The sequence below is a fragment of the Indicator indicator genome, chromosome 16, assembly GCF_027791375.1.
Source record: "Indicator indicator isolate 239-I01 chromosome 16, UM_Iind_1.1, whole genome shotgun sequence".
NCBI classification, from domain to species: domain Eukaryota; kingdom Metazoa; phylum Chordata; class Aves; order Piciformes; family Indicatoridae; genus Indicator; species Indicator indicator.
In genome coordinates this window covers 15,000,942-15,027,171 of record NC_072025.1, presented here as the reverse complement: position 1 = coordinate 15,027,171, position 26,230 = coordinate 15,000,942, and the positions used below count along the sequence as shown (strand labels likewise).

The window sequence follows — 26,230 nt, the reverse complement described above, 5'->3', positions numbered from 1 at the left end:
CTTCCAGTCCCCTCAACATCTTTGTAGCCTCCACTAGACTCTGTCCAGTAGTTCCCTGTCTCTCTTGATCTGGTTGGCCCAGAACCAGTCCCACTACTCCAGCTGTGGCCTCACTAGGGTAGAGTGGGAGGAGAACCTCCCTCAACCTGCTGGCCCCACTCTTCTTCCCAGACCCCATGAGATCATTTTTCTTGTTGGTGATGAGGGCACATTGCTGGCTCATAGGCAACTTCTTGTCCTCCCCATGCCTGGCTGGGGTGTGGGGTGCTGGTTCCTCCATCAGAATATAAATGTGGCCATTTTTTCCCCATGGGCTCAGATCTAAAATCCAGATATTGAAGGACTATTTAGGAGAAGCTGGAGGCCAAATGGGAGCACGTTGGCAGAAAAGGGGATGTAGAAAAAGGCCCTAAGAGGGGCTGGGGGGACACAAGGGGACACAAGAGGTGTGCAGACTTACTTGTATCTGTCCAGGGCCAATATAAAACTTTTTCAAGATGTTTATCAGGAAGTGTTGAACTTCAACCCAAGGGTATATGCTGTTGGATCCATCCAGGACTATGATGATGTCCATGTAGGTCTGGCACCCTGTGAAAAACAGGCAGGGTGTTACTGAAAGAGCTTGGCAGTGCTTGCAAAGAGGAGATTTATGGCTTCACTCCTTGCAGCCAGGTGAGGAATGATGATTTGTTTGAAGACCAAACCCAAGAGCCCTCATTTCAATCATTCCTAAATACCTTTGAGCTTCAGTAAGGTAGGGAGAAGCCACAAGCTTCCTCTCTGCCGAGAAGAGACTGCAGAACACTCTAAGAATAACACTCAGTGGTGTCTTTCCTGATTCACATTCAGACTTTTATCCTCTCTCATCTAGTTGCATACTTCAAAGGCTGACCCACTGCAGGCAGGATCCAACCTCTGCCCCTCCCGCAGAGCAATGCTTTGCCCCTGAGTCACTCCTCAGCCCTGCCTTCTACTCACCATCCAAAGGCAAGCTGGGCATTTCCTCCCCTCCCCAGGAAATCCTCAGTGAGGAGGCAGCCAAAAGCCCCAGCAAGGACCCCAGGGCTGAGCCCAGCAGGATGAGCTGTGAAGGACTGAAGCAGTCGACTGCTTTTTAGCAAGGAAAATTGCTCAGAGTTGTCTCTCTGTCTTGCTTTTGTTTTAGAATAGAAACAGAAAAGCTGCAGAACCACAGAATAGTTTGGGTTGGAAGGGACCTTGAAGATCATCTAGTTCCAACTCCCCTGCTATGGGCAGGGACACCTCCCACTACCCCAGGTTGCCCAAGGCATCACTCAACCTGGCCTTGAACACCTCCAGGGAGGGGGCATCCACAACCTCCCTGGGCAACCTGTTCCAGTGTCTCACCACCCTCACTGTGAAGAGTTCATTCCTAATCTCTAGTCTCAATCTCCCCATTTACTGCTCAAAGCCATTGCCTCTCATCCTAGCACCACAAGCCCCTGTAAAAAGTCCCTCTCCAGCTTTCTGGCAGGTTCCCATCAGGTATGGGAAGTACTGGAAAACCAGAAGGTGCTGAACTTACTCTCTGCTCTTTTGACCTGCCGTGGGCATTCATGGGTTAATGCATCCATGGGCTGGAGTCACAAGTGGATCACTTCATCACTGTGGTCCTCAGCTGTGTGCCACCACAGAATCATAGAACCACAGAACGGTAGGGGGTGGAAGGGACATCCGGAGATCATCCCATCCAACACCCCTGCTCAAGCAGGGCACCCTCAGCAGCTTGCCCAGCATCACAATGACCAGGAGGGTTTGTGACCTCTCCAGAGAAGGAGACTCCACAGCCTGCCTGTACAGCCTGCCCCAGGGCTCCAGCACCCTTAAAAGAAGTTCATCTCAGACCCCAGAGAGAGAAGATGACCCTCTGCATCCCACTCACTAACTGATAACACTCAGCTCATTAACCAACTTCCCTCTAAAACCCCAATTACCCTTTGCAGGAAGACCTGAAATCATCTCCCAGCCACAGAGAGGAATGAGACACTGAGGAGGTGGTGGTGGGCTCTGCATTTACTTCTTTGCTCCCTAAGAGTCCCTTTTCCCCCACACTCTCCTCTATGCTGCAAGAATTAATTGACACCCAGTGGTGATGGACTAAAAGAGCTGGTGAGGACCTCCTGAGAGGCCTGATCATAGAATCATAGAGCCATGAGGTTGGAAGAGACCGTGGAGATGATCAAGTCCAACCACTCACCTAGAGCTCACAATCCCACTCTGCTATTGCTGAGCCACTACCACTAACCCAAGGCCCTCAGCACCACATCCATGCAGCTTGGAAACCCCTCCAGGCGTGGTGACTCCACCACCTCCCTGGGCAGCCTGTTCCAACGCCCTGACGGTGCAGGACAGGCTTCTGCACTTTCTGAGCAGCTACAGCAGAAGCCAGGAAGCTCAGTTTCATACCTCAAAACACAATCACCTAGCCAAATGTACAAATTTGGGCCAAAGCAGTCAGCTTTCAGTCAATGAGTTCTTTGTTCTGGGCAGCCAAGCTCTGAATTCCTTCCCTATTTTGCCTTCCTAGCTGCGCTGATAAAATATTCAGGATACTTTTACTCCTGCTTTTGGAAGAATAAGGTGTTTTTTGTCTTTCTCCAGCTGTCAGTCACAAGGAAAACCTTTTCCAGATGTCCATGGATGTAATCCCCCTCCCCCCCCCCCCCACTTTGGAATCACTTCCCTGCAACCATTTCCTCTGCTCTTGCCTTCGCTCAACCACTGACATCGCTTTGATTTCTCAATGGGGCTGAAGAGATTAGGGACCAGAAAATCTCTCTGACTTCAAAGGCAGGGTTAGAGCCTCAGGGCAGATTGTTTCTCATACTCTGCAGAGCTGGAGCCACTGTCTTGGAGAATCTGAAGTTGGAGTTGACTCGGGAGCACATGCCCGTGGTGTAGTAGGAGCTTCCACACTCGTGGGACCAGAGTGGGCTGCAGGCCTGGGGAGGGGAAGGGAGGAGGGCAGAGAGGGAAACAAACATCAGGGATGAGTTTAGAGTCATAGAATCATCAGAGAGTCACAGAAATCACAGAATTGTTTTAGTTGGAAAGGACCTCTAAGATCATTGAGTTCAGCCATGCACCTAACACCACCATGGCCCAAAGTGAATCATAGAATTATTATTTTTTTTTTGGCTAGAAGAGACCTTTAAGATCATCAAGTCCAGCTGTTAACCCAGCACTGCCAGGACACCACAAAACCATGGCCCTCAGCACTACATCTCCATGGCTTTGAAAAATCCCCAGGGATGGGGACTCCACCGCTGTCCTGGCAAGCCTGAGACTGGCTTTGGTAACCCTCAAAGGGAAGAAATTGTTCCTCATGTCCAACCTAAACCTCCCCTGGTAGAACTTGAGGCCATTTCCTCTTGCCCTATCAATTGTTCTTTAGGAGAAGAGACCAACCCCCACCTGGCTCCAACCTTCTTTCAGGGAGCTGCAGGGAGCCAGAAGCTCTCCCCTCAGCCTCCTTTTCTTTTCTCCAGGCTGAACAACCCCAGTTCCCTCAGCTGCTCCTCACAAGACTTGTGCTCTAGACCCTTCACCAGCTTCATTGCCCTTCTCTGGACCTGCTCCAGCACCTGAGTGAAGAACTTCCACCCTCTAATTGCTGCTTTTCCAGGTTGTCCTCTCCCCTGGCATCCTTTTCCCCATGGAAGGTGAGGTATCTGAGCCCTGTGGTGCACACAGCGTTTACACAAGCACACAGAGGGCAATGTCTGGATGCCTTGACCAAGCTTGACTTGCACCAGGTTCTGCATGCTGATGGCCATGCAGAGACCTCCCCATGGCAGCAGACTGGGCTGTGCTGAGGCCCGGGGTCCTCACCAGAAAGCTGTTGTCCCTGGGGTTGGTGGCCAGGCTGAGGCCCAGGCGCATGTTGTCCTTCCTCTCCGAGACGTTGGAGAGCGTCACCCGTCCTGTGGAGAGAGGATGTGGTCAGGGACAGGGATGCTGGGCAGCCAGCCCCTGGCCCCACGGTGCTCCCTGGCATCCCTGGAGCCAAGGGGAAGCCAGCTGAACGCCAGAGGGGAGTTGTCTCTGCCAGCTCTGCGCTTTTGCTTTGGCTTTTTGCTGGAAGCAGCTGGCAAGATAAGAGTTGTTTGTTTTCTTTTGATACCACAACCAAGAAAGGGAGAGGACTTCTAGGGAACCCAACTGAGAGTCAGAGGTGACATCTCTCATGAGGCCAATCATCAGGCAGAAACCTCCTGGAGAAGCTCTAGCATCTCATCTTCCACTGCTGAGCCAGCAAACATTTAGCAGCTGATTTGTCTTTGTGCTTTGCTTTCGTTTCTCATGTCACAGCCCAAAACCTGGGAACAGCCCCCAGGGCAGTCCTGGCTTTCTGCTAATGGCCAAAAGTCATTTGAGCTGTGACATTAATGCTGTCTGACCCAACCATCCTTCCACTTCAGGGGACACACAGCTCCCTGCCACCCAGGGCTCCCCACTTTGCTGTTTGGTCTGAGAAGGAGAAAATTGGGCAATGAATGGTAGAACTGAGGGCTTGCCTTCATTGCCCCTGACCTTGAGGAATCTCTTACTGAGGTTTAAATTGAGCACTACAACCTGGAGCTCAAGGGACCCCTTGAGCCTTCAGCAATCCCTCACTTCATCCCTGGGGGTCAGCTCTGGCTCTCACCCCGAGCTTGCTCCTCTCACACTGCTTGCATTCATCTCAGATTTAAAAAGGGATTTATCCAACCTTTTAAATCTTCCAGGATGCTGGCTGCAGGTGCTGACAACTCCCTACCCTGCTCTGGTATTCAGGTACCCAGCGACTGTAGCTCCTGCATCCTGCTCCCAGCCAGCTTCTGCTCCCCACCAGCTCCTGCATCCTGCCCCTCACCAGCTCCTGCTCCCCACCAGCAGCTCCTTCCTCCTGCTTCCCACCAGCTCCTGCTTCCCACCAGCTCCTGCTCCCCACCAGCAGCTCCTCCATCCTGCCCCTCACCAGCTCCTGCTCCCCACCAGCAGCTCCTTCCTCCTGCTTCCCACCAGATTCTGCTCCCCACCAGCTCCTGCTCCCCACCAGCAGCTCCTTCCTCCTGCCCCTCACCAGTTCCTGCTCCCCACCAGCTCCTCCATCCTGCCCCTTACCAGCTCCTGCTCCCCACCAGCAGCTCCTTCCTCCTGCTTCCCACCAGATTCTGCTCCCCACCAACTCCTGCATCCTGCTCCTCACCAGCTCCTGCTCCCCACCAGCAGCTCCTTCCTCCTGCCCCTCACCAGTTCCTGCTCCCCACCAGCTCCTGCTCCCCACCAGCTCCTGCCCCCCACCAGCTCCTGCCCCTCACCAGCAGCTCCTTCTTCCTGCTTCCCACCAGATTCTGCTCCCCACCAGCTTCTGCATCCTGCCCCTCACCAGTTCCTGCTCCCCACCAGCAGCTCCTTCCTCCTGCTTCCCACCAGCTTCTGCTCCCCACCAGCTCCTGCTCCCCATCAGCAGCTCCTTCCTCCTGCTTCCCACCAGCTTCTGCTCCCCACCAGCTCCTCCACCACACCAGGACCTGCACCTTGCTCCCCACCAGCTCCACATGGGAAGGGCAGGGGCAGAGCCCTGGTGCCTATCATCTTGTGCCTTTCCATGCTATGGTCATTTCTGCTGCCAGGTTGCCATTCCACCCAGGGCATCTCCATGTCTGGTTTTACTCACATGGCCTGAGGGGATCATGTTGTTTAGACAAATCAATTAAGGGGAAAAAAGAAAAAAAATAAACTAGGAGTTTCTAATTTACCCAACAAGAGATTTATTTCCTTGAAGAATCTTGAGGTTCTCATAGGAAATAACAAAAACAAAACCCAAAAAACCTCCCCCCCAAAAAAAAAACAACAAAAAAGAGAAAAATCTAAACAAACCAAACCCCAAAACCAAAGGGGAAAAAAAAAAAAGAATGCTAAAAACCACCCAAAAGATTTGGAGGCAATCAATCAAATACTGCAGATGATCCAAAGTTCCTCCACTCTTATCAGCTCTGGTAGAATGCCAGGATAGTTTCAATTCATAATGATGAAAAATAAAGTGAGAACTTGTGCTCCAGCCTGAAAATGTCCCAGACCTGGCCCCCAACCCCAGCCATGCTCCTCAGGACCATGAGAAAGTCCCCAGCTCTCCCATTCCTCACCAAGACAAGGACATGCCTGTTGGGTGACCACTTTGGGCAGCAAAGGGGACTTGCAAATCCAGATGTCTTGGTAATGCTCTGTCAGCACAGCTGGTGCTGGGCTAGCCTGAGAAACCTCAAGAAAGAACTCCCTGTCTCCATCTAGGCAGGTGGGATGGGGATGTTTGTGGGACTGGAGCACCCCTGAGGTCTCTCCTCCTGTGATGGCAGTGATGGGGTCTGGGGGTGATGGGGCTGGGTGGTAATTCTCCAAGTAGCAAAGCCATGGGTGGAGGTTGGATGAATCATAGAATTGGTTCTGTTGGAAAAGACCTCCAAGATCATTGAGCCCAACCATCAACCCAAGACCACCACGGCCATTAAACCCTGCCCCAAACTTGGCTGCCCCCAGGGAACCTGCTGTGGTGGGCACATCACCTGAGCATCCCCTGGAGAAGGACTGCAAACCCCACCACGGTGGGACCATGATCAATTGATGTCTCTCTTGGTCACTTCACAAACCAGTTTAAGCTACAGCAAATAATTTGCTTGAGCTAACCCTGACGTAGCTCAAGGCTCAGCACCAGGAGTGACAGCAGTCACAGGATCCTAGAAGGGTTTGGGTTGGAAAGGGCCTCAAGGACCACCTAGTTCCAACCCCTCTACCATGGGCAGGGACATCTCCCACTAGCCCAGGTTGCTTAAGGGCTTATCCAACCTGGCCTTGAACCCCCTCCAGGGATGGAGCATCCTCAACCTCCCTGAGATGTGTTCCAGCTTCTCACCACCCTCACTAGAAAGAATGAACACCTGAAACAGTTCCTTATCTAGAAGGCCTCCTGGAACATGCAGTCCTGCCTCCTTTGGGGGACAATCTGGACAATGCAGAAGGTCCATCACCACACTCCAAAGCAGTGATAAAAAGCCCCATGGTAAAAATGCCCAAGTGCCCTTGTTGCCCCTGGGGGTGCAGTACCTAGGTTGAGTTTGGTGCAGTTGCTGTGGCTGTCACTGGTCACTGGGCACTTGTAGACATCCCCTGTCTTCTGCTGGCCATTGGTTTCATAGGGAGCTCCCACCACCAACCTGTGGGAAAGAGGAGTCTGTTAGTGAGGATGGATGGGAGGGGCCTGGAGCATCTCTGGGAGGAGGAAAGGCTGAGAGCCCTGATGGTGCTGAGCCTGGAGAAGAGCAGCCCCAGAGGGGATCTGAGCAATGCTCAGCAAGAGATAAAGGGGGGGCAAGAGGATGGGGCCAGACTCTTCTCAGTGGTGCTCAGTGACAGGACAAGGGGGCAATAGGCACAAACTGGAACCCAGGAGGTTCCATCTGAAGAGAAGGAGAAACTTCTTCAGTGTGAGGGTGCTGGAGCCCTGGAGCAGGCTGCCCAGAGAGGTTGTGGAGTCAACTTCTCTGGAGAGCTTCCAAACCCCCCTGGCCATTGTGATGCTTTGCAAGCTGCTGTGAGTGCCCTGCTTGAGCAGGGGGGTTGGACTGGATGATCTCCAGAGGTCCCTTCCATCATATACCATGCTGGGATGCTGGGATTCTGTTGGAGGTGGCAGAACAAACCCACAGCCACTGCTGGAGGGCAATAAATGATTCTCAGCCCACACCCCCAGTGCATGGGTGAGGAGGTGTCAGGCAGGGGTCCCTTTCTGGTGGAACACCATCCTTCTCCTGGCTTGGTGCAAGCACCAGAAGCATCATTTCAGCTTTCCCTTCCCATGACAGCAGCAGTAAGCGAGGGACGATGACTCACTGCTGCTTGGAATCGATGCCCATCAGATGTGAGGGAGGAAGGAATGTCTGGCAGGGAGTGAGGTCTGCAAAACCATCTGGTGGTGTGAGGAGGAGCAAGGGACCCCCATTGTCACCTTGGCTCAGGGCCAGCACCAAAACAAAACCTTCAGCATCCGTCTGAGTTATTGTGGGAGCTCAGCTGGCCCCAGGGCATGGGGACACGGAGCTGTCCCTTCTCACCACTGCTTCACCACCTGCTCATGACAAGATTGCCTCCACCAGCTCCTTCCTCCAACCATATCCTGCCCAAGGATACTCCAAAGGAGCAAGGAGCTGCTGCAGAATCATGAAAACCCAGACTGGCTTGGGTTGGAAGGGGCCTTTCAAGGTCATCTAATCTCTGTAGACAGCAGAGACATTGGAACCAGAGCAGGTTGATCACAGCCCCAAATCAACCTGGCCTGGAAAGGTTCCAGGAATGGGAGGCATCTACCATCAGCACATCCAAGTTCTTCTCCACAGGGCTGCTCTCAGTTCTAGCAGTGATGCCAGCTCACATTGGCATCCTCAGGGAATTTTTCCCCACCAAGAATCTGGGGGGAGAAGAAAAAAAAGAAAAAGAAAAAAAAAAAAAAAAAAAGAATCTCCAGGAGTTTTGCCCCAGCTTGGGGCTGCTCACTGATGAGAATCTGTTGGGATCCTCAGCTCAGTGGTGGGTGAGGACATTGGGCATCTCTGTTCTTGACATGAAGAGGAGCTGCCACCACCATGGATGCAGGCCACTAGTCAGGATGTATCTGGGACATCACAAACATTTTTCTCACTTTTTTTTTTTTTTCTCTTGTGGTCTTGACCAGAATAGTACAAAACCAGCCAAGCAAAGGAGAAGGAGGAGAGCAGGACTTGAGGAATCTGACCATTCCTTCCAGGCCAGTTCAAAAATGCTCCCAACCACAACTGATTGGAGTCTTCTGCTCTCAATGTGTTAGCCCAAAATAAATCTGCCTCATGGATCTTCTGCTTTCTAAATCCTAAATCTAAATCCTTGGGTGCAACCATCCAAGCCTGGACCACCAGATAACCAGGACCTCTGCAGATCACCAGATTAAAACAAGATTTCTTTTGTTCTTCACCACCCTGCCCAGCAGCTGGCAAAGCCACCCTTGCTGGCACAGATGGTCCCTGTTAGACCAGGGATGGTGCTTCTACAAAGACACAAACCACTCCTCCTTTAATTCCATCACTGTGAAATGGAATTGCTCACCAAAGGAAAAGCTCCAGGATCCAAGCCGATGAAGGATTCTTAAGGAAATACTTCCTGCTGATGAGAAGATTTATTAGGGGGAAATAATAACCATCTGGAGATGTCCTCAGTAGCAGCCAGGAGCTCAGAAAAGTAGGGTGCCTGCTCTCTGCTCTGTACCAAGGCTTTGCTTGTGTCCCTCTGGTCTTTACCACACTATGGATGCTGATGGTCAGAGATGAGGAGAAGGTGGAAGATGGGGAATAGTATCATAGAATCATGAAGACCATAAAGACCTCTAAGATCATCAGTTCCAACCATCAATCCAAGACCACCATGCCCACTAAACCATGTCCCCAAGTGCCATCTCCAGGGATGGTGACACTACCACCTCCCTGGGCAGCCTGTTCCAATGCTTGACCACTTTTCCAGTAAAGAAATTTTTCCTCACATCCAACCTAAACCTCCCCTGGAGCAGCTTGAGGCTAATTCCTCTTGTCCTACCACTTGTTCCATGAGAGAAAGGAGGAGAGGAAGAGAAAAAAAAAAAAAAAACAACAAAACCCAACAAACCTCGAGGATGGAAAGAAATAAAAGCTGAGACACTCAGAGGTGGTATCCACATTTCCTAATTCAAGAAGACTTTAACCTGAAGAGGATTTAACATGAACTTCTCAGAGCAGCTCCAGCTTGATGTATCCATCCTGTCCCCCATCCTCACCCCACAGAAAAATCCTATCAGAGACTTTCCCATTACAGAATCACAGAAACAGGTTGGAAAAGATCCTCAGGATCACCAAATCCAACCAACAACCCTACTCTACATGGGTCACCCCTAAGTTAGATCCCAAACCACCTTTAAACACACCCAGGGTTGGTGACTCAACCACCTCCTTGGGCAGCACATTCCAATGCCTGACCACTCTTTCCCTGAAAAATGTTTTCCTAATGTCCAGTCTAAACCCACCCAGTTGTAGCTTGAGGCCATTCCCTCTTGCTCTATTCTGGGAGAAGGGACCAGCACCAGCCTCTCCACAATGTCCTATCACAGAATCACAGAATCAGTAAGGTTGGAAAAGACCTCAAGGATCATCCAAGTCCAACCTGTCACCCTAAACCTCATGACCACTAAACCATGGCACCAAGTGCCACATCCAGTCCCCTCTTGAACACCTCCAGGGATGGTGACTCCACCACCTCCCTGGGCAGCACATTCCAATGGCCAACCACTCTCTCTGTGAAGAACTTTCTCCTCACCTCCAGCCTAAACCTCCCCTGGCACAGCTTGAGACTGTGTCCTCTTGTTCTGCTGCTGGCTGCCTGGGAGAAGAGACCAACCCCCTCCTGGCTACAACCTTCCCTCAGGTAGTTGTAGACAGCAATGAGGTCACCCCTGAGCCTCCTCTTCTGCAGGCTAAACAATCCTTTCAGGTAGTTGTAGACAGCCATGAGGTCTGCCCTCATCCTCCTCTTCTCCCAACTACCCATCCCCGGCGCCTTCAGTCACTCCTCATCAGATTTATTCCCCAGGCCCTTCCCAGCTTCCTTGCCCTCCTCTGCACTGGCTCCAGCACCTCCACATCTCTCTTGGATTGAGGTGCCCAAGACTGGACACAGTACTGAAGGTGTGGCCTCCCCAGAGCTGAGTCCAAGGGGACAGTCAGCTCCCTGCTCCTGCTGGCCACAGCATTTCTGATACAGGCCAGGATGCCTTTGGCTTTCTTGGCCACCTGGGCACACTGCTTGCCCATATTCAGTTTTGCTTGTCCATGAAATTAATATTCACATCTTAATATTATCCCCCAACCCATGAAACACTCCTGAGGACCAGCAGATCTTAGGTCAAAGCATCTCTTTCAGCTGCAAGATGATGCTGAGGGCAAACCACCCATTCCCCAGCTTGCCCATCCCTTACCTCAGGGCTGGAAGCTCAAAGCAAGCCCAACCATTTCCAGTCACTGCCAGGAATGCAGCAGGGTGGTGGAGCTCATGAAGCCAGATTTCTGGGGCTCCCAAAGACAATGGCATCGCTTTCCCTTTTCAGTTAAACCAAGATGAGCAATTAGCTGAAGCTGTCAGATTCTCACAGAAACTTGGCAGCTCAGGAACAGGCTTTTCCAGCTGGTTGGAAGGTGCTGGGATGCTGGAAGTGTTCCCTGGAGCTGCCTGTCAGAGAGATTGCTCTGCTCCCCACCTAGCAGGTTGTTTCCAAACCTCTTTCTTTACTTTGTGGGTCACAAACCTGTGCTTGAAAGGTTTTATCTCCTTAGAAAAAAATAATGGTAGAGTCCTAGAATGGTTTGGGTTGGAAGGGACCTTAAAGATATCTAGTTCCAAGCCTGTGCCATGGGTAGGGACACCTTCTATTAGATCAAGTTGCTCCAAGAGCAATCCAACCTGGCTTTGAGCACTCTCAGGACTGGAGCCTCCACAACTTCTCTGGGTAACCTGTTCCAGTTCCTAATCATAGAATCAGCCAGGTTGGAAGAGACCTCCAAGATCATCCAGTCCAACCTATCCCCCAGCCCTAAGCAATCAACCAGACCATGGCACTAAGTCCTCTCTTGACCATCTCCAGGGACATGACTCCACCACCTCCCTGAGCAGCACATTCCAATGGGCAATCACTCTGTGTGAAGAACTTCCTCCTAATATCCAGCCTAGACCTAATGACCCTTATGGGGAAGAACTTCTTCCTAATGTCTAGTCTAAACTGAGATCCTTCCAGTTTGAAGCCAGTCTTCAGAAGAAGAGGCTGAGGGGAGACCTCCTCACCCTCTACAGCTCCCTGAAAGGAGGTTGGAGCCAGGTGGGGATTGGTCTCTTCTCACAGGCAGCAAGTGACAGGACAAGATGGAACAGCCTCAAGTGGCACCAGGGGAGGTTCAGGTTGGATACTAAGGAAAAATTCTTCCCATAGAGGGTTCTCGGGCAGGGGGCCAGGCTGCCCATGGAGGTGGTGGAGTCACCATCTCTGAGGGTGTTTAAAAGCCACATGGCTGTGGTGCTGAGGGCTGTGGGTTAGTGGCAGTGGCTTAGCAGCAGTGGTGAGCTCTTGGAGAGTGGTTGGACTCAATGACCCCAAAGGTCTCTTCCAACCTCAGCAGTTCTGTGATTCTGTGATTCACCCTCATCCTCTCACTGCATGCCTTTGAAACAAGTCCCTCTCTCCAGCTCTCCTGCAGCCCCTTTCAAATCCTGAGGGTATGAGAAAGAAAATAAAAGTCCATCCCACATCCTCTAACTCACCCAAACCAAACCAAAGCACCTCCAGCTCCATCCTCTCTCTCCCCCCACTCACTCTTGGGTCACCTCAAATCTCCCTCCTCGTCCTCTTGGCAGGGTTGCAATCTCTACCCCTCAGTCCCAGGCTAATGCTCTCCAAGCAAAGTTCTTTGCAAAGAGTGAAACAGCAAAGTCCTTGCCTCATGGCTTGGCTAAAAAAAAAAAACAAAAACAAAAACAAAAAGAAAGAAAGAAAGAAGGAAGCTTTGAAAGAAAATGAGAACCAAACGAGCCCTCCCTTGCCTGCCTTTTCATGTGTGCTGCTGGGGAAAACAAAAGCAAAGCCAGAAGGACAAAAAAAAAGGAGGGATGTAATGTGGAAAGGGCAGACTGCTCAGAGCAACGTGTCTGAGGAGGTATTTTTAACTTTCATCCTGGGAAAAAAACAATCTAAAAAAAAAAAAAGGGAAACCAGGCTGGGGGTGGAAATACTTGAGGAGCTTCAGCTCAGCCTGTGCAGAGAGAAGTGGGGTTGGTTAGCCTCCAGAAAAGGAGGCTGAGGGGAGACCTCATTGCCCTGCTCCACCACTGCCCTGGGTAGCCTGGGCCAAGAAATTCTTCCTCCTGTCCAATCTGAACCTCCCCTGGGGCAACTTGAGGCCATTTCCTACTGTCCTACTGCTTATACCTTGGGAGAAGAGACCAACCCCCACCTGGCTCCAACCTGCCTTCAGGGAGTTGTAGAGAGCCCAGAAGGTCTCCCTTCAGAATCTTTTTCTCCAGACTCAACAACCCCAGTTCCTTCACCTGCTCCCCACAAGACTTGTGCTCCAGACCCTTCACCAGCTTTGTTGTCCTCCTCTGAACCTGCTCCAGACCCTTCACCAGCTTTGGTGTCCTCCTCTGAACCTGCTCCAGACCCTTCACCAGCTTTGGTGCCTTCCTCTGAACCTGCTCCAGACCCTTCACCAGCTTTGTTGTCCTCCTCTGAACCTGCTCCAGACCCTTCACCAGCTTTGTTGTCCTCCTCTGAACCTGCTCCAGACCCTTCACCAGCTTTGGTGTCCTCCTCTGAACCTGCTCCAGACCCTTCACCAGCTTTGGTGTCCTCCTCTGAACCTGCTCCAGACCCTTCACCAGCTTTGGTGTCCTCCTCTGAACCTGCTCCAGACCCTTCACCAGCTTTGGTGTCCTCTCTGAACCTGCTCCAGACCCTTCACCATCTTTGGTGCCCTCTCTGAACCTGCTCCAGACCCTTCACCAGCTTTGGTGTCCTCCTCTGAACCTGCTCCAGACCCTTCACCAGCTTTGTTGTCCTCCTCTGAACCTGCTCCAGACCCTTCACCAGCTTTGGTGCCTTCCTCTGAACCTGCTCCAGACCCTTCACCAGCTTTGGTGTCTTCCTCTGAACCTGCTCCAGACCCTTCACCAGCTTTGGTGTCTTCCTCTGAACCTGCTCCAGACCCTTCACCAGCTTTGGTGCCTTCCTCTGAACCTGCTCCAGACCCTTCACCAGCTTTGGTGCCTTCCTCTGAACCTGCTCCAGACCCTTCACCAGCTTTGTTGCCCTCCTCTGAACCTGCTCCAGACCCTTCACCAGCTTTGGTGCCTTCCTCTGAACCTGCTCCAGACCCTTCACCAGCTTTGGTGTCCTCCTCTGAACCTGCTCCAGACCCTTCACCAGCTTTGTTGCCCTCCTCTGAACCTGCTCCAGACCCTTCACCAGCTTTGGTGCCTTCCTCTGAACCTGCTCCAGACCCTTCACCAGCTTTGGTGCTCTCCTCTGAACCTGCTCCAGACCCTTCACCAGCTTTGTTGCCCTCCTCTGAACCTGCTCCAGACCCTTCACCAGCTTTGGTGCTCTCCTCTGAACCTGCTCCAGACCCTTCACCAGCTTTGTTGCCTCCTCTGAACCTGCTCCAGACCCTTCACCAGCTTTGGTGTCCTCCTCTGAACCTGCTCCAGACCCTTCACCAGCTTTGGTGCCTTCCTCTGAACCTGCTCCAGACCCTTCACCAGCTTTGGTGCCTTCCTCTGAACCTGCTCCAGACCCTTCACCAGCTTTGTTGCCCTCCTCTGAACCTGCTCCAGACCCTTCACCAGCTTTGGTGTCCTCCTCTGAACCTGCTCCAGACCCTTCACCAGCTTTGGTGCCTTCCTCTGAACCTGCTCCAGACCCTTCACCAGCTTTGGTGCCTTCCTCTGAACCTGCTCCAGACCCTTCACCAGCTTTGGTGCCTTCCTCTGAACCTGCTCCAGACCCTTCACCAGCTTTGTTGCCCTCTCTGAACCTGCTCCAGACCCTTCACCAGCTTTGTTGTCCTCCTCTGAACCTGCTCCAGACCCTTCACCAGCTTTGGTGTCCTCCTCTGAACCTGCTCCAGCATCTCAATGCCCTTTTGGGAGTAAGGACCCAGAAATATTACAACCCTGGCTGGAAAAAGACCAGGAAAAATCCAGCAGCACTTGAGGGGCAATAGGTAGAAATTAAAAAACAACTCTACTGAGGAGACTAGAAGAGGATATCAGAAGAAAATTCATGACTGAAAGGGTTGCCAAAGCCTAGAATGGGCTGCCCAGGGAGGTGGTGGAATCCCTGTCTCCAGAGGTGTTTCAAAGAGGCAGAGGTTTGCTGCTGAGGGACATGGGTTAGCTCCAGCCTTGGAGTTAGAGAATGGGTGGACTTGATCATCTTCAAGACCTTTTCCAACCAAAGTGACTCCATGATCAACATCTTCGCTCAGCCCCTCACCTCATATTCCTGATGATCCCACACACCAAAGACCCCCTCAGCCTTTTTACATCCAAGAAATTCCTGATTCTTTTGGGAAATAATACCCCCCCCCACCATCTCAAGCAGACTTCCCTGAAATTCCTTACAGAGAGGTCACAAAGAGCCTGAAGATATTTTGATGAAATGGAAAAAAAAAAAAGGAGGAGAGGAAGGTATGTCCTGTTGGTGGTCTGGGAATGCAGGGATTAGGGAAGAGCAGAGAAGGAGCCCTGCTTTTCACAGCATTTTCCAATCAATGGGACACTTAATCTCCTGCAAAGCAAAATTCACTTGCACTTAATTTATTCAAGATGGACCTGGCTGAAGAAGTGATTAAGGAGGTTCAGGAAAAGGAGAGTTGAGCTGTGGAAAACTTTCAATGGGATCAGTGCTCCTCGGGGGGAGTGTGACAGAGGAATGGACTTGGAAATGGTTTTTGATTGGTGTTGGCAAGGGTAGAAAACAAATACCTAGTGGAAGGCCAAGGAGAGGAAGGAATGGTGGAGGAGTCAATGAGATGGTGGCACAGGACCTGACAGTGACTTCTTGGGCTGACAGCAGCTTTCTGCACAGCCTCTAGCAAATTATTTTCTCAGTCTCTGGCCATTATTTGATCTTTGAACACAAGACAGCTCTGCTGATGGTGAGCAGCCCATCACCTTGCATGGGCAGATGCCTGCTCCAAGCAAGGTCTGCCCATGTGCTGGTGACCAAAGGCCACCACAAACACATATTTGGGGCAAACAGCTGTGGCCAAGCACCAGAAGACCTCTGATGTGGTCTGATAGATGAAGTCTGAGTTGATGGCTGTTGCATTATTGAACCCAGAGCCATCCCTTGGCAGTGCCCAAACACTGTACCATCTGTGTCAAGTTTCCCCCACCCTTTGTGAGGGACAGTGTCCCCCAGTGATGCCATCCAGGAGAGGATGTGCCCCCCAACCACAGCTCTTACACCCACACCTTTCTCTCCTGTGTGTAGCACCATCCCTGGAGGGCTTTCAAAGCTGTGTGGATGTGGTGCTGAGGGACATGGCTTGGTGGTGACCTGGCAGTGCTGGGTGAACAGCTGGACTTGAGGATCTTAAAGGTCTCCTCCAACCTCAACAATTCAGTGATAAACTCCCCCTTTGGTAGAAGCATTCCTGGTAGAAACATTAGAGCTAAGTCTCCCAGTGCTCCCCTTACTACCCCAGTTAGACAACCTGCAAATGACAGCAGCTGCAGAGCTCCAGCCTCACATTCAGTCAGGCTGAAGCCATTTCCCACCCCAGGGCACACCACAGACTTGGTTTGGGTCCCACTGACCCTGCAGTGCCTGGAGCAGACAACCAGGTCCAAACCCTGACCCATCCTTGGATGTGAGCTTCATCCCCACCTCACAGATTCACCTCCTCCAGCAGCGCATCCAAGGGACGTTGGCTCAATGCAATCAACTGCCAAAGGACAACAGTTTCCTGGGAGCTGTTGAAAGCAGAATCCACAGCAGGTGAAGCACCCAAAGGGTCAACATCACAGACTGGGATTGAGGGGGAAGAAGATCATAGAACTGTAGAATGGTTTGGGCTGGAAGGGACCTTAAACATCATCTAGTTTCAACCCCCTTGCCACGGGCAGGGACACCTCTCTTGCCAGCCCATCCAGCCTGGCCTTGACCACCCCCAGGCAGGGGGCATCCACAACCCCCCTTGGGCAACCTGTTCCAGTGTCTCACCACTCTCACTGGAAAGAATTTCTTTCTAATATCTTGTCTAAATCTCTGTCCCTTCTTGCTTGGGGAAGCGCCTGCAGGAGGCTGCCCATCTGCCACCACCACCAAGAGAATATCAAACCTGCTCACTGCAAGCCAGAACATAAACACAACTGCACTGAGCCAGCTCTGGACACTCCTAATTACACAGCCTGCTCCCACCACACATCTGCAAACTCCTCCCATGGCTGGGTAGGACCTGTGGGGCCATCTCCCCCCACGACATGTTGCCACGCTGCTGGAAGAGCCCCGAGAGGACCCAGCAGGAGGAGGAGGAGGAGGAGAAGAAGAAGGAGGAGGAGGTGGGGGGGGGGGGAAGCAGGGTCTGCTCTCCACAAGCAATCATGCAGCCATGGCTGGAAGAGCCCTGAGAGGACCCAGGAGGAGGAGGAGGAGGAGGAGGAGGAGGGAAGCAGGGTCTGCTCTCCACGAGCAATCACACAGCCATGGCTGGAAGAGCCCTGAGAGGACCCAGCAGGAGGAGGAGGAGGAGGAGGGAAGCAGGGTCTGCTCTCCACGAGCAATCACACAGCCATGGCTGGAAGAGCCCTGAGAGGACCCAGGAGGAGGAGGAGCAGGAGGAGGAGGAGGAGGGAAGCAGGGTCTGCTGTCCACGAGCAATCACACAGCCATGGCAGACAGCACCAGGCTCTGCTCAAAATAGCAGCTGGCGGCTTGCAGAACATGTCTGAGGAGCTCACAGGACCTTGTGGTCAGCAGTAATGAGACTTCCCTGGTTTTTCTGCTGTAAATTTTTCCCCTTCTGCTTCAGGATGCTGTACTTAGGAGGTGTTTACAGGAGAGGCCCATCAGTGAGTTCTTGGCTTGGCCAGGGGTTTCCATTGCAGCACGGGGAGCTGCTGGATGAGCCTCTCTGCAGGCTGCATGTGTTCATCAGGACCTGTGTGATTCCTGGCTTGCTTCTGAAGGTTTCCAAAGCAAACATCAATCTGTGCTGCCTCTCCCCAGGTGCAGCTTGCTTTCCTCAGTCAGCCATAACCACCAGCTAATGGTGCTTGAAGGGTTCCCTCACCCATGCACTTCTGCGTTGGAGGCATCGTTGGGTCACCATCACCTGTGTCACAGCTTCATCCAGCTGCCCTCAGAGAATCATTCAGCTTGGAAAAACACCTCCAAGGTCATCAAGCCAACCATAAGCCAACACCACCATACCTACTAAATCCACGTCCCCATCTGCCACATCTACAGGTTTCTTGAACACCTCCAGGGCTGGTGACTCCACCACCTCCCTGGGCAGCCTGCTCCACTGCCTGACCACTCTTGCAGGAAAGAAACTGTTCCTAACATCCAACCTAAACCTCCCCTGGTGCAATCTGAGGCCTTCAGTGCTTTGAGCCAAGAGAATCAAGCCTCTAACCCTGAATAATGGAGACATGGTTGCAAAGGTCTTTTAAAGATGGGTGAGCAATATGGGATTGGAAGCAGCAAGATCTCCTTCCACCATGGAGAGCTTCATGAATGAGGCTATAGATAGTTCCCAGCACAACTATTGTGGTGGCACAGGCACCTAGAATGGTTTAGGTTGGAAGGGACCTTAAACCTTAGATCATCTAGTTCCAAACCCCTGCCATGGGCAGGGACACTTCCCACTAGATCAGGTTGCTCAAGGCCCCATCCAGCATAGCCTGAACACCTCCAGGGAAGGGGCATCCACAGCTTCCCTGGGCAACCTGTTCCAGTGTCTCACCACCCTCACTGGAAAGAATTTCTACCTAATCTCCAGTCTAAATCTCCTCTTATCTTCAAGGTCTCTTCCAGCTGAGCTGAATCTGTGATTCTACGATCAGCCCCAGGGATGTTAGTTGTCCCATGTCCCCCAGGGCAAACCTGAAAGGTGCCAGACAAAGCTAAAGCAACCTACTGAGCAGCCCAGCAGTGCTAAAATCACAGCCTATGGGATTTAGTGCACAAAAAGCCCCCAAAGGGACAAGCCCCTAAACACAGGAGATGGGGTGGGCTGCTAGAGCACCCTACACCCAACCCATGCCTGCAGACTCTGTGTGGTGGGAGGGAGAACTGGGAGCAGACATGAGCCCCATGCTGCAGGAATGCTTTGCAGTTGTGTCCCCTTTCACCAAAATAATCCAGGCTCTGGGGTCCTGGCCAAACCACAGGAGAATTCCAGCCAAGAAAGCTGCTCCCAGTAGTAGGGAAATAGCAAAGCCCTTCAACTGTTTTTCCAGATCAGCACAATTACAGCTTCAAATCCACCCAGCAGAGCCCTTTTTTTTTTTTATTTTTCCTTCCCTTCCTCTCTTCTCCCTCCTCCTCCTTTTCCCTTTGGCTAAGCTCAGACTGGCAACGTCATGTCTGTGCTGGAAGCAGACGTGGGGATGGGGGGCTTGGGACTGCCCCCTTCCAGGCACCCTCGGAAGGGGAGGTGACCCCTGGGGTGCTTTCAAGGCTGAGGGTGGTGGGGAACTAGAGGAGTCTTACAAGGGGATAAACCCTACACTGAGACCTCACAACACCCCTTTGCTGCAAAGTGGGGTCTCCTCCTGTGGCACGACTCCAAACCTCCCCCTGGCTGTTGTGATGCTGGGCAAGCTGCTGTGGGTGCCCTGCTTTAGCAAGAGGGTTGGACTGGACGATCCCCAGAGGTCCCTTCCAACCCCCACCATGCTGGGATTCTGTGGAACAGCACGAGACACAACCTCAGGAGGAAGAGAGCAGCTAGAGAGCATCCAGCACCCAAAATACTCAACCCTGAAGCCTATCCAGCTGCCAGCACAGCCAAGGACTTGCTCCCCAGCCATGCCACCCTGCCAGGAGCATCAGCGAAGCCCTGGCCTCAGCCACTTTGGGAATGCTGGATTTATTATTTTTACAGCTTCTGGAGGCTAATGGATGTTTATTCCCAGGGTTTTTCTTCCACAGCCAGTTCTTCTCAAGCTTCATTTTTTGCATAGCTGGAAACTCTCAATCCACAGACACAAGCTGGTGCGGGGCAGCGGTCCCAGCACTCACTGCATGGACCAGCACAGCTGCTTCTGCCTTCCCCAGGGAGGCAAAACTCACCCCCTGACCCACTTTCCCTCTCCTGCTTCTGTACTGGAGCAATGGAAAGCTGAGGGAAGTGGTTGGTGTGTCCTCCTGTGGGAGGAGGAGGGAACAGGTTCTTTTGGCCTTCCATGGGAAAAGGCAGAGCTCCTGCTTGATGTGGAGCCATCAAGAAAGGCAGTTAGGAGATTAAAGAGGGAGTGTACCTTTCTCCCTTTTTCCCCATGATCTTTGACTTCCAAGAACATTACCCCCCACCCCCCCCAAATCAACATGATCACAGTTTGGTTTTCTTCCACAAACAGCCAGGAGCAGCATGAGAAGAGCATGCACGGGGTTGGGAGTGTCCACAGTTGGAGGTCTCATCTGTGGAAACTCTTTACATGCTTGAACACACTTATCTTCCCCAGATAAATCCATCCACAGCAACAAACCTGCCTGGGCTCATCCAATTCACAACTTAAATACCCCCAAAACTGCAGAAACCAAAGTGTGACATGGGGCAGAGGAGCAGCTCCAAGCCAGCTCCCTGCTTCGTGTCAACACCACGATCATGGTGATGTTTCCTTGTTTTTTTAACAACCTCTCTTTCTACCAAAACTCCTGGCAGGCCACTTTGTCCAAGCACAGCACCATGGGGAGCTTCCCTTTCCACCCAGGTTTTCCAGAATCCCAGAATAAAAGGGGTTGGAAGGGACCTCTGGAGATCATTCAGACCAAGCACCATCCTAAAGCAGGGGCACCCACAGCAGCTTGCCCAGAACCACAACATCCAGGTGGGTTCAGAATTTCTCCACAGAAGGAGACTCCACAATTTCTTTGGGCAGCCTGCTCCAGGGCTCCAGCACCCTCACACCAAAAAAAATTTCTTCTCATCTTCATACAGAACCACCAGGGTTCCTGCTTGTGCCTGTTTACCCTTCTTCTGTCACTGGGCACCACTGAAAAAGATCCCAAACCCCATCCTCTTGCCCCCCAGCCTTTCTCTCTTGCTGTGCATTGAGAAGATCCCCTCACAGGCTGCTCTTCTCCAGGCTGAGCACCTCTAGGTCTCTCAGCCTCTCCTCATTTCTCCCAAGATGCACAACCTGAGGACTGGAGATGCTCAGAGGCCATCACACCAGGCACCACTTAGCCCTGCCTGCACTGGGAACGCTCTAGGACAAGGCAGCCACTGCCTGACTCCAACTGAACAAAGCCTCATTCCACCTTAGGATGAATTTCAGGAGCCTGTTGTCATTTTTTCCACTCACATACTTGGTGAAGCCACTTGGGTTGCACCTCCAGCTTAATGAAGAAGGGAGAGAAGGTGTTGAGAGGAAGATCTGAAAGCCACTCACTGCTCTGGAAAACAGTGAGCAGAAAAAAAACCCACTCCACAAATCCAGGAGGGGTTTTGGGTTCTCTTTTTTTTCGAGTAGTATAGATCCAAGTGGTTTTTCCCCTGGAATTTAATAACCTGAATTCCTTCCTCCCACATTTTCCACTATCAGGGTTGAGGTTGCAACCCCCACAGGAATATGATCTGGCTCCCTCCTCACAAGGTGAGAAGGGGGAACACAGTCCCAACTAAAAATATATCTGGAAGAGATGACATGTTTGTACACACTCAAATGTACCTTTACATATGGATACCTACATGAAAGCTGCTTTGAAACCCTTCTGGAACCATCCCCACCAGCCAAAAGCAGCATGAAAAGCTTCAGACAGAAGGACAGGTGCCAAAGTCCTCAGCTTCCACATTTGGTGTTTGGCAGCTGGGTCCCTGCACGTTGCTGGAACCATCCCTCCATGCTTCTGAGAGAACAATTTAGTTTCTCTGAGCTCTTCTGCACCTCACTGGGGTTTATTGGACTCCTCAAGGATGCTCATCTGGCTTCTGCCTCACACACCAGCTCGGGGTTTCATCTTAACATCTCCATTTCTTCTGCCTCCTGCCAGCTCCTGGGGTTGGCTGCAGCTCAGCACAATCATTACCCTGCTCACTCTATACATCCTCAGTCTGGGCTACAGATGTTTTGTCAGCTCAGTCATTTCTCCTTTAACCAGGGTGAGTCATGGTGGCTTCGTTCTGAGCAGCATCTTTAACAGATATTTTGTTCCCCATAATTGCAGATCCTGGAGGACGTTGTGCTTCTGGACACACAGACACTCATTCCACGTGGAGGATTTGCATATTTTGCATGCAGAGGAACCAAGAGAAGAGAAAGCTACAACTGTGTCCTGCCTGGTGCTGGCAGGACAGATCTAAGAAGGTCCAAACCCTACTGTAGCAGGAGGGCTGGACTGGGTGATCTCAGGAGGTCCCTTCCAACCCCCATCAGGCTGGGATCTGGTGTGACTGCAGAGGCAAAGTGAGCTGGTCTTTGCTCCAGTGACCTACTGGAAAAGGAGGAGAAACCCTCCCTTTGCTGGTCACCAGGGAAGTCCTGGATCACCTCATCAGTGATGGTGGCAGCTTGAAGGCATGAGGGGAAAAAAAAAAAAGGCAGAAGAGTACCCAAATTTCATGAGAATTGAGGTTCCTTTGGTGAGGTGTAGCCAGGATCATGCCTAAAACAGTGTAACTCAGTACTGGCTCCAGTTCTGGGCTCTCCAGTTCAAAAGAGACAGGAAACTACCTGAGAGTGCAGTGGAGGCTCCAAAGATGCTGAGGGGCTTGGAGCATCTCTGTGAGCAGGAAAGGCTGAGAGCCCTGGGGCTGTTGAGCCTGGAGAAGAGCAGCCCCAGAGGGGATCTGCTCAGTGCTCAGCAAGGGTGGGGGGCAAGGGGATGGGGCCAGACTCTTCTCAGTGATGCCCAGTGATGGGACAAGGGGCAAGGGGCACAAACTGGCAACCAGGAGGTTCCATCTGAACAGGAGAAAATTCTTTGGTGTGAGGGTGCTGGAGCCCTGGAGCAGGCTGCCCAGAGAGGTTGTCTTGCAGAGGCCACCACAAATACCACCAAATTTTTGGGGTTTGGATCCATTCCTGGCAGAAAATATTGCACTGCAGAGCTCTGTGCAAATACGAAGAGCTGGAGAGGTCTGAAGCATCAGACCAGCATGGTCCTCATCCTACCATCTTGCAGACACACCTAGACTCTTCCTGGGCTCAGGTGTGGGATGGAGACTCCAGACTGGGCCTGAGATCCCCTTTGAAATGAAGCATAAGGTGCCACCCAGCCATGCTCCAGCACTGAGTGGAGGAAGGGGAGGATGGAAGGCTTCACACCAAGCAGAGCAACATCATCTGTTCCCACGAGCCATCAGCACTCAGGTCTCAAGTAGGGGGTGGAGCAGAGATCTGCTTTATTTACTGGAACTGCTCAACAGCCCTGTTGATGACATGCTCTGGTGGCTTTGGCCAAGAGCACTGGTGTTGTCAGGCTGCCTAAAATTCTTCACCCACCCCCCCAACCCAGCATTCCTTTGGGTAACTATTCACATTCTCAAGCAGAAAGGGTGGAGGACTGTGTCCCAAGCCAGATGTTCCTGGCTTCTGGCTTGTCAAGTGTAAGCTGGCCAGCTGGAAAACAGTCCCATAGCTCAGGTTCCTGGATAGCAAGGATGAACAGCATCCTGAGATACCACCCAGTCCCCAGCAGAGCCAACACAGGGCCAGCTCTAGGAGAAAGCTCTTTGCTGCATGCAAATCTGCTCATGGACCACAGAGATGTCCACCTGCAAGGATGCTCTGGTATCTGGCATGGTCATGCTTCTAGGGAGTCTCAAATCTGGCTATAAGCAGCCCTGAGCTTGGTCTAGAGTTGGAGCAGTGGAAAAGCTCATCACTGCCATGAAGATGTGAGTCTCTGGACCTTGGAGGGGTCACCAGGTGCTCAAATACCTGCTCAGGACCCATCTCTGCAATGGGGCAGAGGCAGCTGCACCACAGTCAGGCCCCTCTCTTCCCAGCCTATCCCAGAGGACAAAGCTGAGCCTTATCCCACCACTCAAAGCTTTGTGTGTATTAACTCAAGTCTCTGCTGGACAGCAGAAGGAAACAGTGACCCAGAGAGCAGCAACATCACCATGGATTGAATTGTTCCTCAGGATGCAGCTTGGAGCACCCTGAGGGCTCCTGCATACCCAACACAGCATCACTCCCTTAACTGGATGCATGGAACCATTTGGGAAAAGCACACAATTCCTGCAGGAAACTGGGACTCAGATGTTCTCCACACCCTGCCTGGGTGGCTGTCCCCAGCCATCCATTAAACAAAACAGAAGCAATGAGCAGAGAGGCTTCAAACCATGCTGATGGCACCTGAGGTCAAAGCCAACCCCCCCTGCTCTTTGCAGTGAAATCTCAGCTCAGCTTGAGGTGTCAGGATGGGGCCCAGCCCCTTGTCCACCACCAGAACCAACAAGGCCAATGCAGGTCCTGGTCTGGAATTTCAGAGGTGTCCACCTGCAGTAGTTTGGTGTTTGCAAGCTGCCTTCAGCCTGGCTCTCATCCACCCCCGGGGCAGCTCCCTCAGTTGTGCAGTGTTTAAGCTGCAGGGAATTTCAGGAGCTTTTGAGCTGTCCTTATCACTGCAACATCCAGATGTGCTCCTGGAGAGCACCAAGGAGTCTCTGCCAACACCTGTGAAGGATCCCCCAGCAGGGATCAATGCAGATGAGGAGCAAAACCTGCCATGAAACCCAAAACCTGAGCAAAGCCCATCTGAGTCTCATCTTGCACTCCTGATGGACCCAGGCAGGTCTGAGCACTTCTGCAGACCACAGCTCCTCGGTGGAAATGATATGAAATGGCCTCAGCCCAAAACCCAGATGGGTTTCCAACAAGTGTTGGAAGCTGAGAGGCTCCAGGGAACCAGGAACCTGCCTGAAGCATGGCACCTGCCACCAAGAAGTCACCAGGCAGGAACCAGAGCTCAGCACCCTCCATACACTCACAGCCATGAAATACAAAAGATGTTGGTGTCCTCCACCTCCACTCCTTTTCCTTTAGTTTTGAAAGGAAAAGGACTTCTGCTCTCTACTTCACCCATGCTGGCTCGGCACCAGCATCACCAAGAGCAAAGCTCAGTTTCCCCTGGAGGCCCAGCCCTGCTCACCCCACACAGGTGGTTGGGTGGAGCAGGAGGAGATGCTCAGCATGCTGGGCAGGTTGCTTTAGATGTGGTTCCCTTGAGAGCTCACTCACCATTTCTTGCCCCCAATGTCATGCTGCTGCACAGTGTAGCCAAAATAGGCTTCCTTGGAGCCAGCTATGATTTTGGGCCTCTTGGTGTCAATGTTGAAGGTGTCACTGAACCCTGAGGAGAGAAAAGGAGGATTCCATCAGCCAAGGTACTGAGATGGTAGGGGGAAAACAGGCTGCCAGTGGTCAGAAACCAAAAAGATCAAGAGGTGTTGCAAGTCTCCATCCTTGGAGATATTCAAACCCCAAACTGGCACAGCAACCTGTTCCAGGTGACCTTGCTTGACCAGGGCTTGCACTAGATGACCTCCAAAGGTATCTCCAACCTCAGCCATCCTGGGAACACTGCTGCCTCAAATAGAATAATTTGCTTGAGCAGGGTTTGCATTAGATGAGCCCCAAAGGTGTCTCCAACCTCAGCCATCCTGGGAACACTGCTGCCTCAAATGGAATAACCTGCCCCAGGAAGGTCCTACATGAAGCAGGGGTGGTTTTACCCCATCACAGCAGCTCTGTGGCACAGCATTCCCACAGCCCACCCTGATGGAAAGGAGGCTGCAAGATCTAAAGCAGGACATCTCCACCTCACTTGCAGTCACCCAGCACTTCATCTCTGAGCCCTCAGGGAGTAGCCAGCCCCAGGGCTGCAGCTTTAAGGTGGTTCATTTAGGGTTTAGAGGTCCTCAGCCCACCTGCAAAGGGGCTCCACCCCAGCAAGTGTGTTTCTGATTTATGAGAAAAGAAAAAGTGAATCAGCTGAAGCCAGGCTGGGTATGGGGAGGGGAGACAAGAGCATCCTCCTCCTCTCTGTCATCTCCTCAAGCTTTCTGCAGTGGGTGATGCTGCTCTGCAATGCTTTGATGGCCACCACCACCATGTTCTCATGGACCACAACAGGGACCATGGGATGGGAGTACATAGGAAACGTGTGGCCACGCTAGATGTGCCCCCCCTGTCCTGGTGGGAAACAGGAGCTAGGGTGAGGTGACTCTGGAAGGGGATGTCCCCTTCCAGGGGTGGATGCTGAAACATGGACAGGATGAGTTTCGGGGTTAGTTTTCTCCCCAAGGCTGCTCAAGAGGAGGACTCCTCCTGCAAGACAATGGGAGCAGGATCCCTGCCCATGGCATCCCAGCTCTGGGTAGCCAAGTTCTCACAGCCCACATGGGTCAATCTTCATGAACAATTTGCTTGCCCAGGAGCAAATCTTGGG

At 52.1% G+C, this 26,230-nt stretch overlaps 1 protein-coding gene across 1 annotated transcript in view; it reads right to left on the bottom strand.

The window, feature by feature from the left end:
- Positions 1-26,230, bottom strand: part of ITGA11 (integrin subunit alpha 11) — a 62,936-nt gene that overhangs the window by 31,926 nt on the left and 4,780 nt on the right. The window contains exons 4-8 of the mRNA XM_054387737.1: positions 25,021-25,132; positions 7,108-7,217; positions 3,853-3,944; positions 2,849-2,963; positions 461-588 (exon numbers count right to left, since the gene is read on the bottom strand). Of these exons, the coding sequence (XP_054243712.1) occupies positions 461-588; positions 2,849-2,963; positions 3,853-3,944; positions 7,108-7,217; positions 25,021-25,132 (557 nt within the window). The remainder of the gene's footprint in view (positions 1-460; positions 589-2,848; positions 2,964-3,852; positions 3,945-7,107; positions 7,218-25,020; positions 25,133-26,230) is intronic.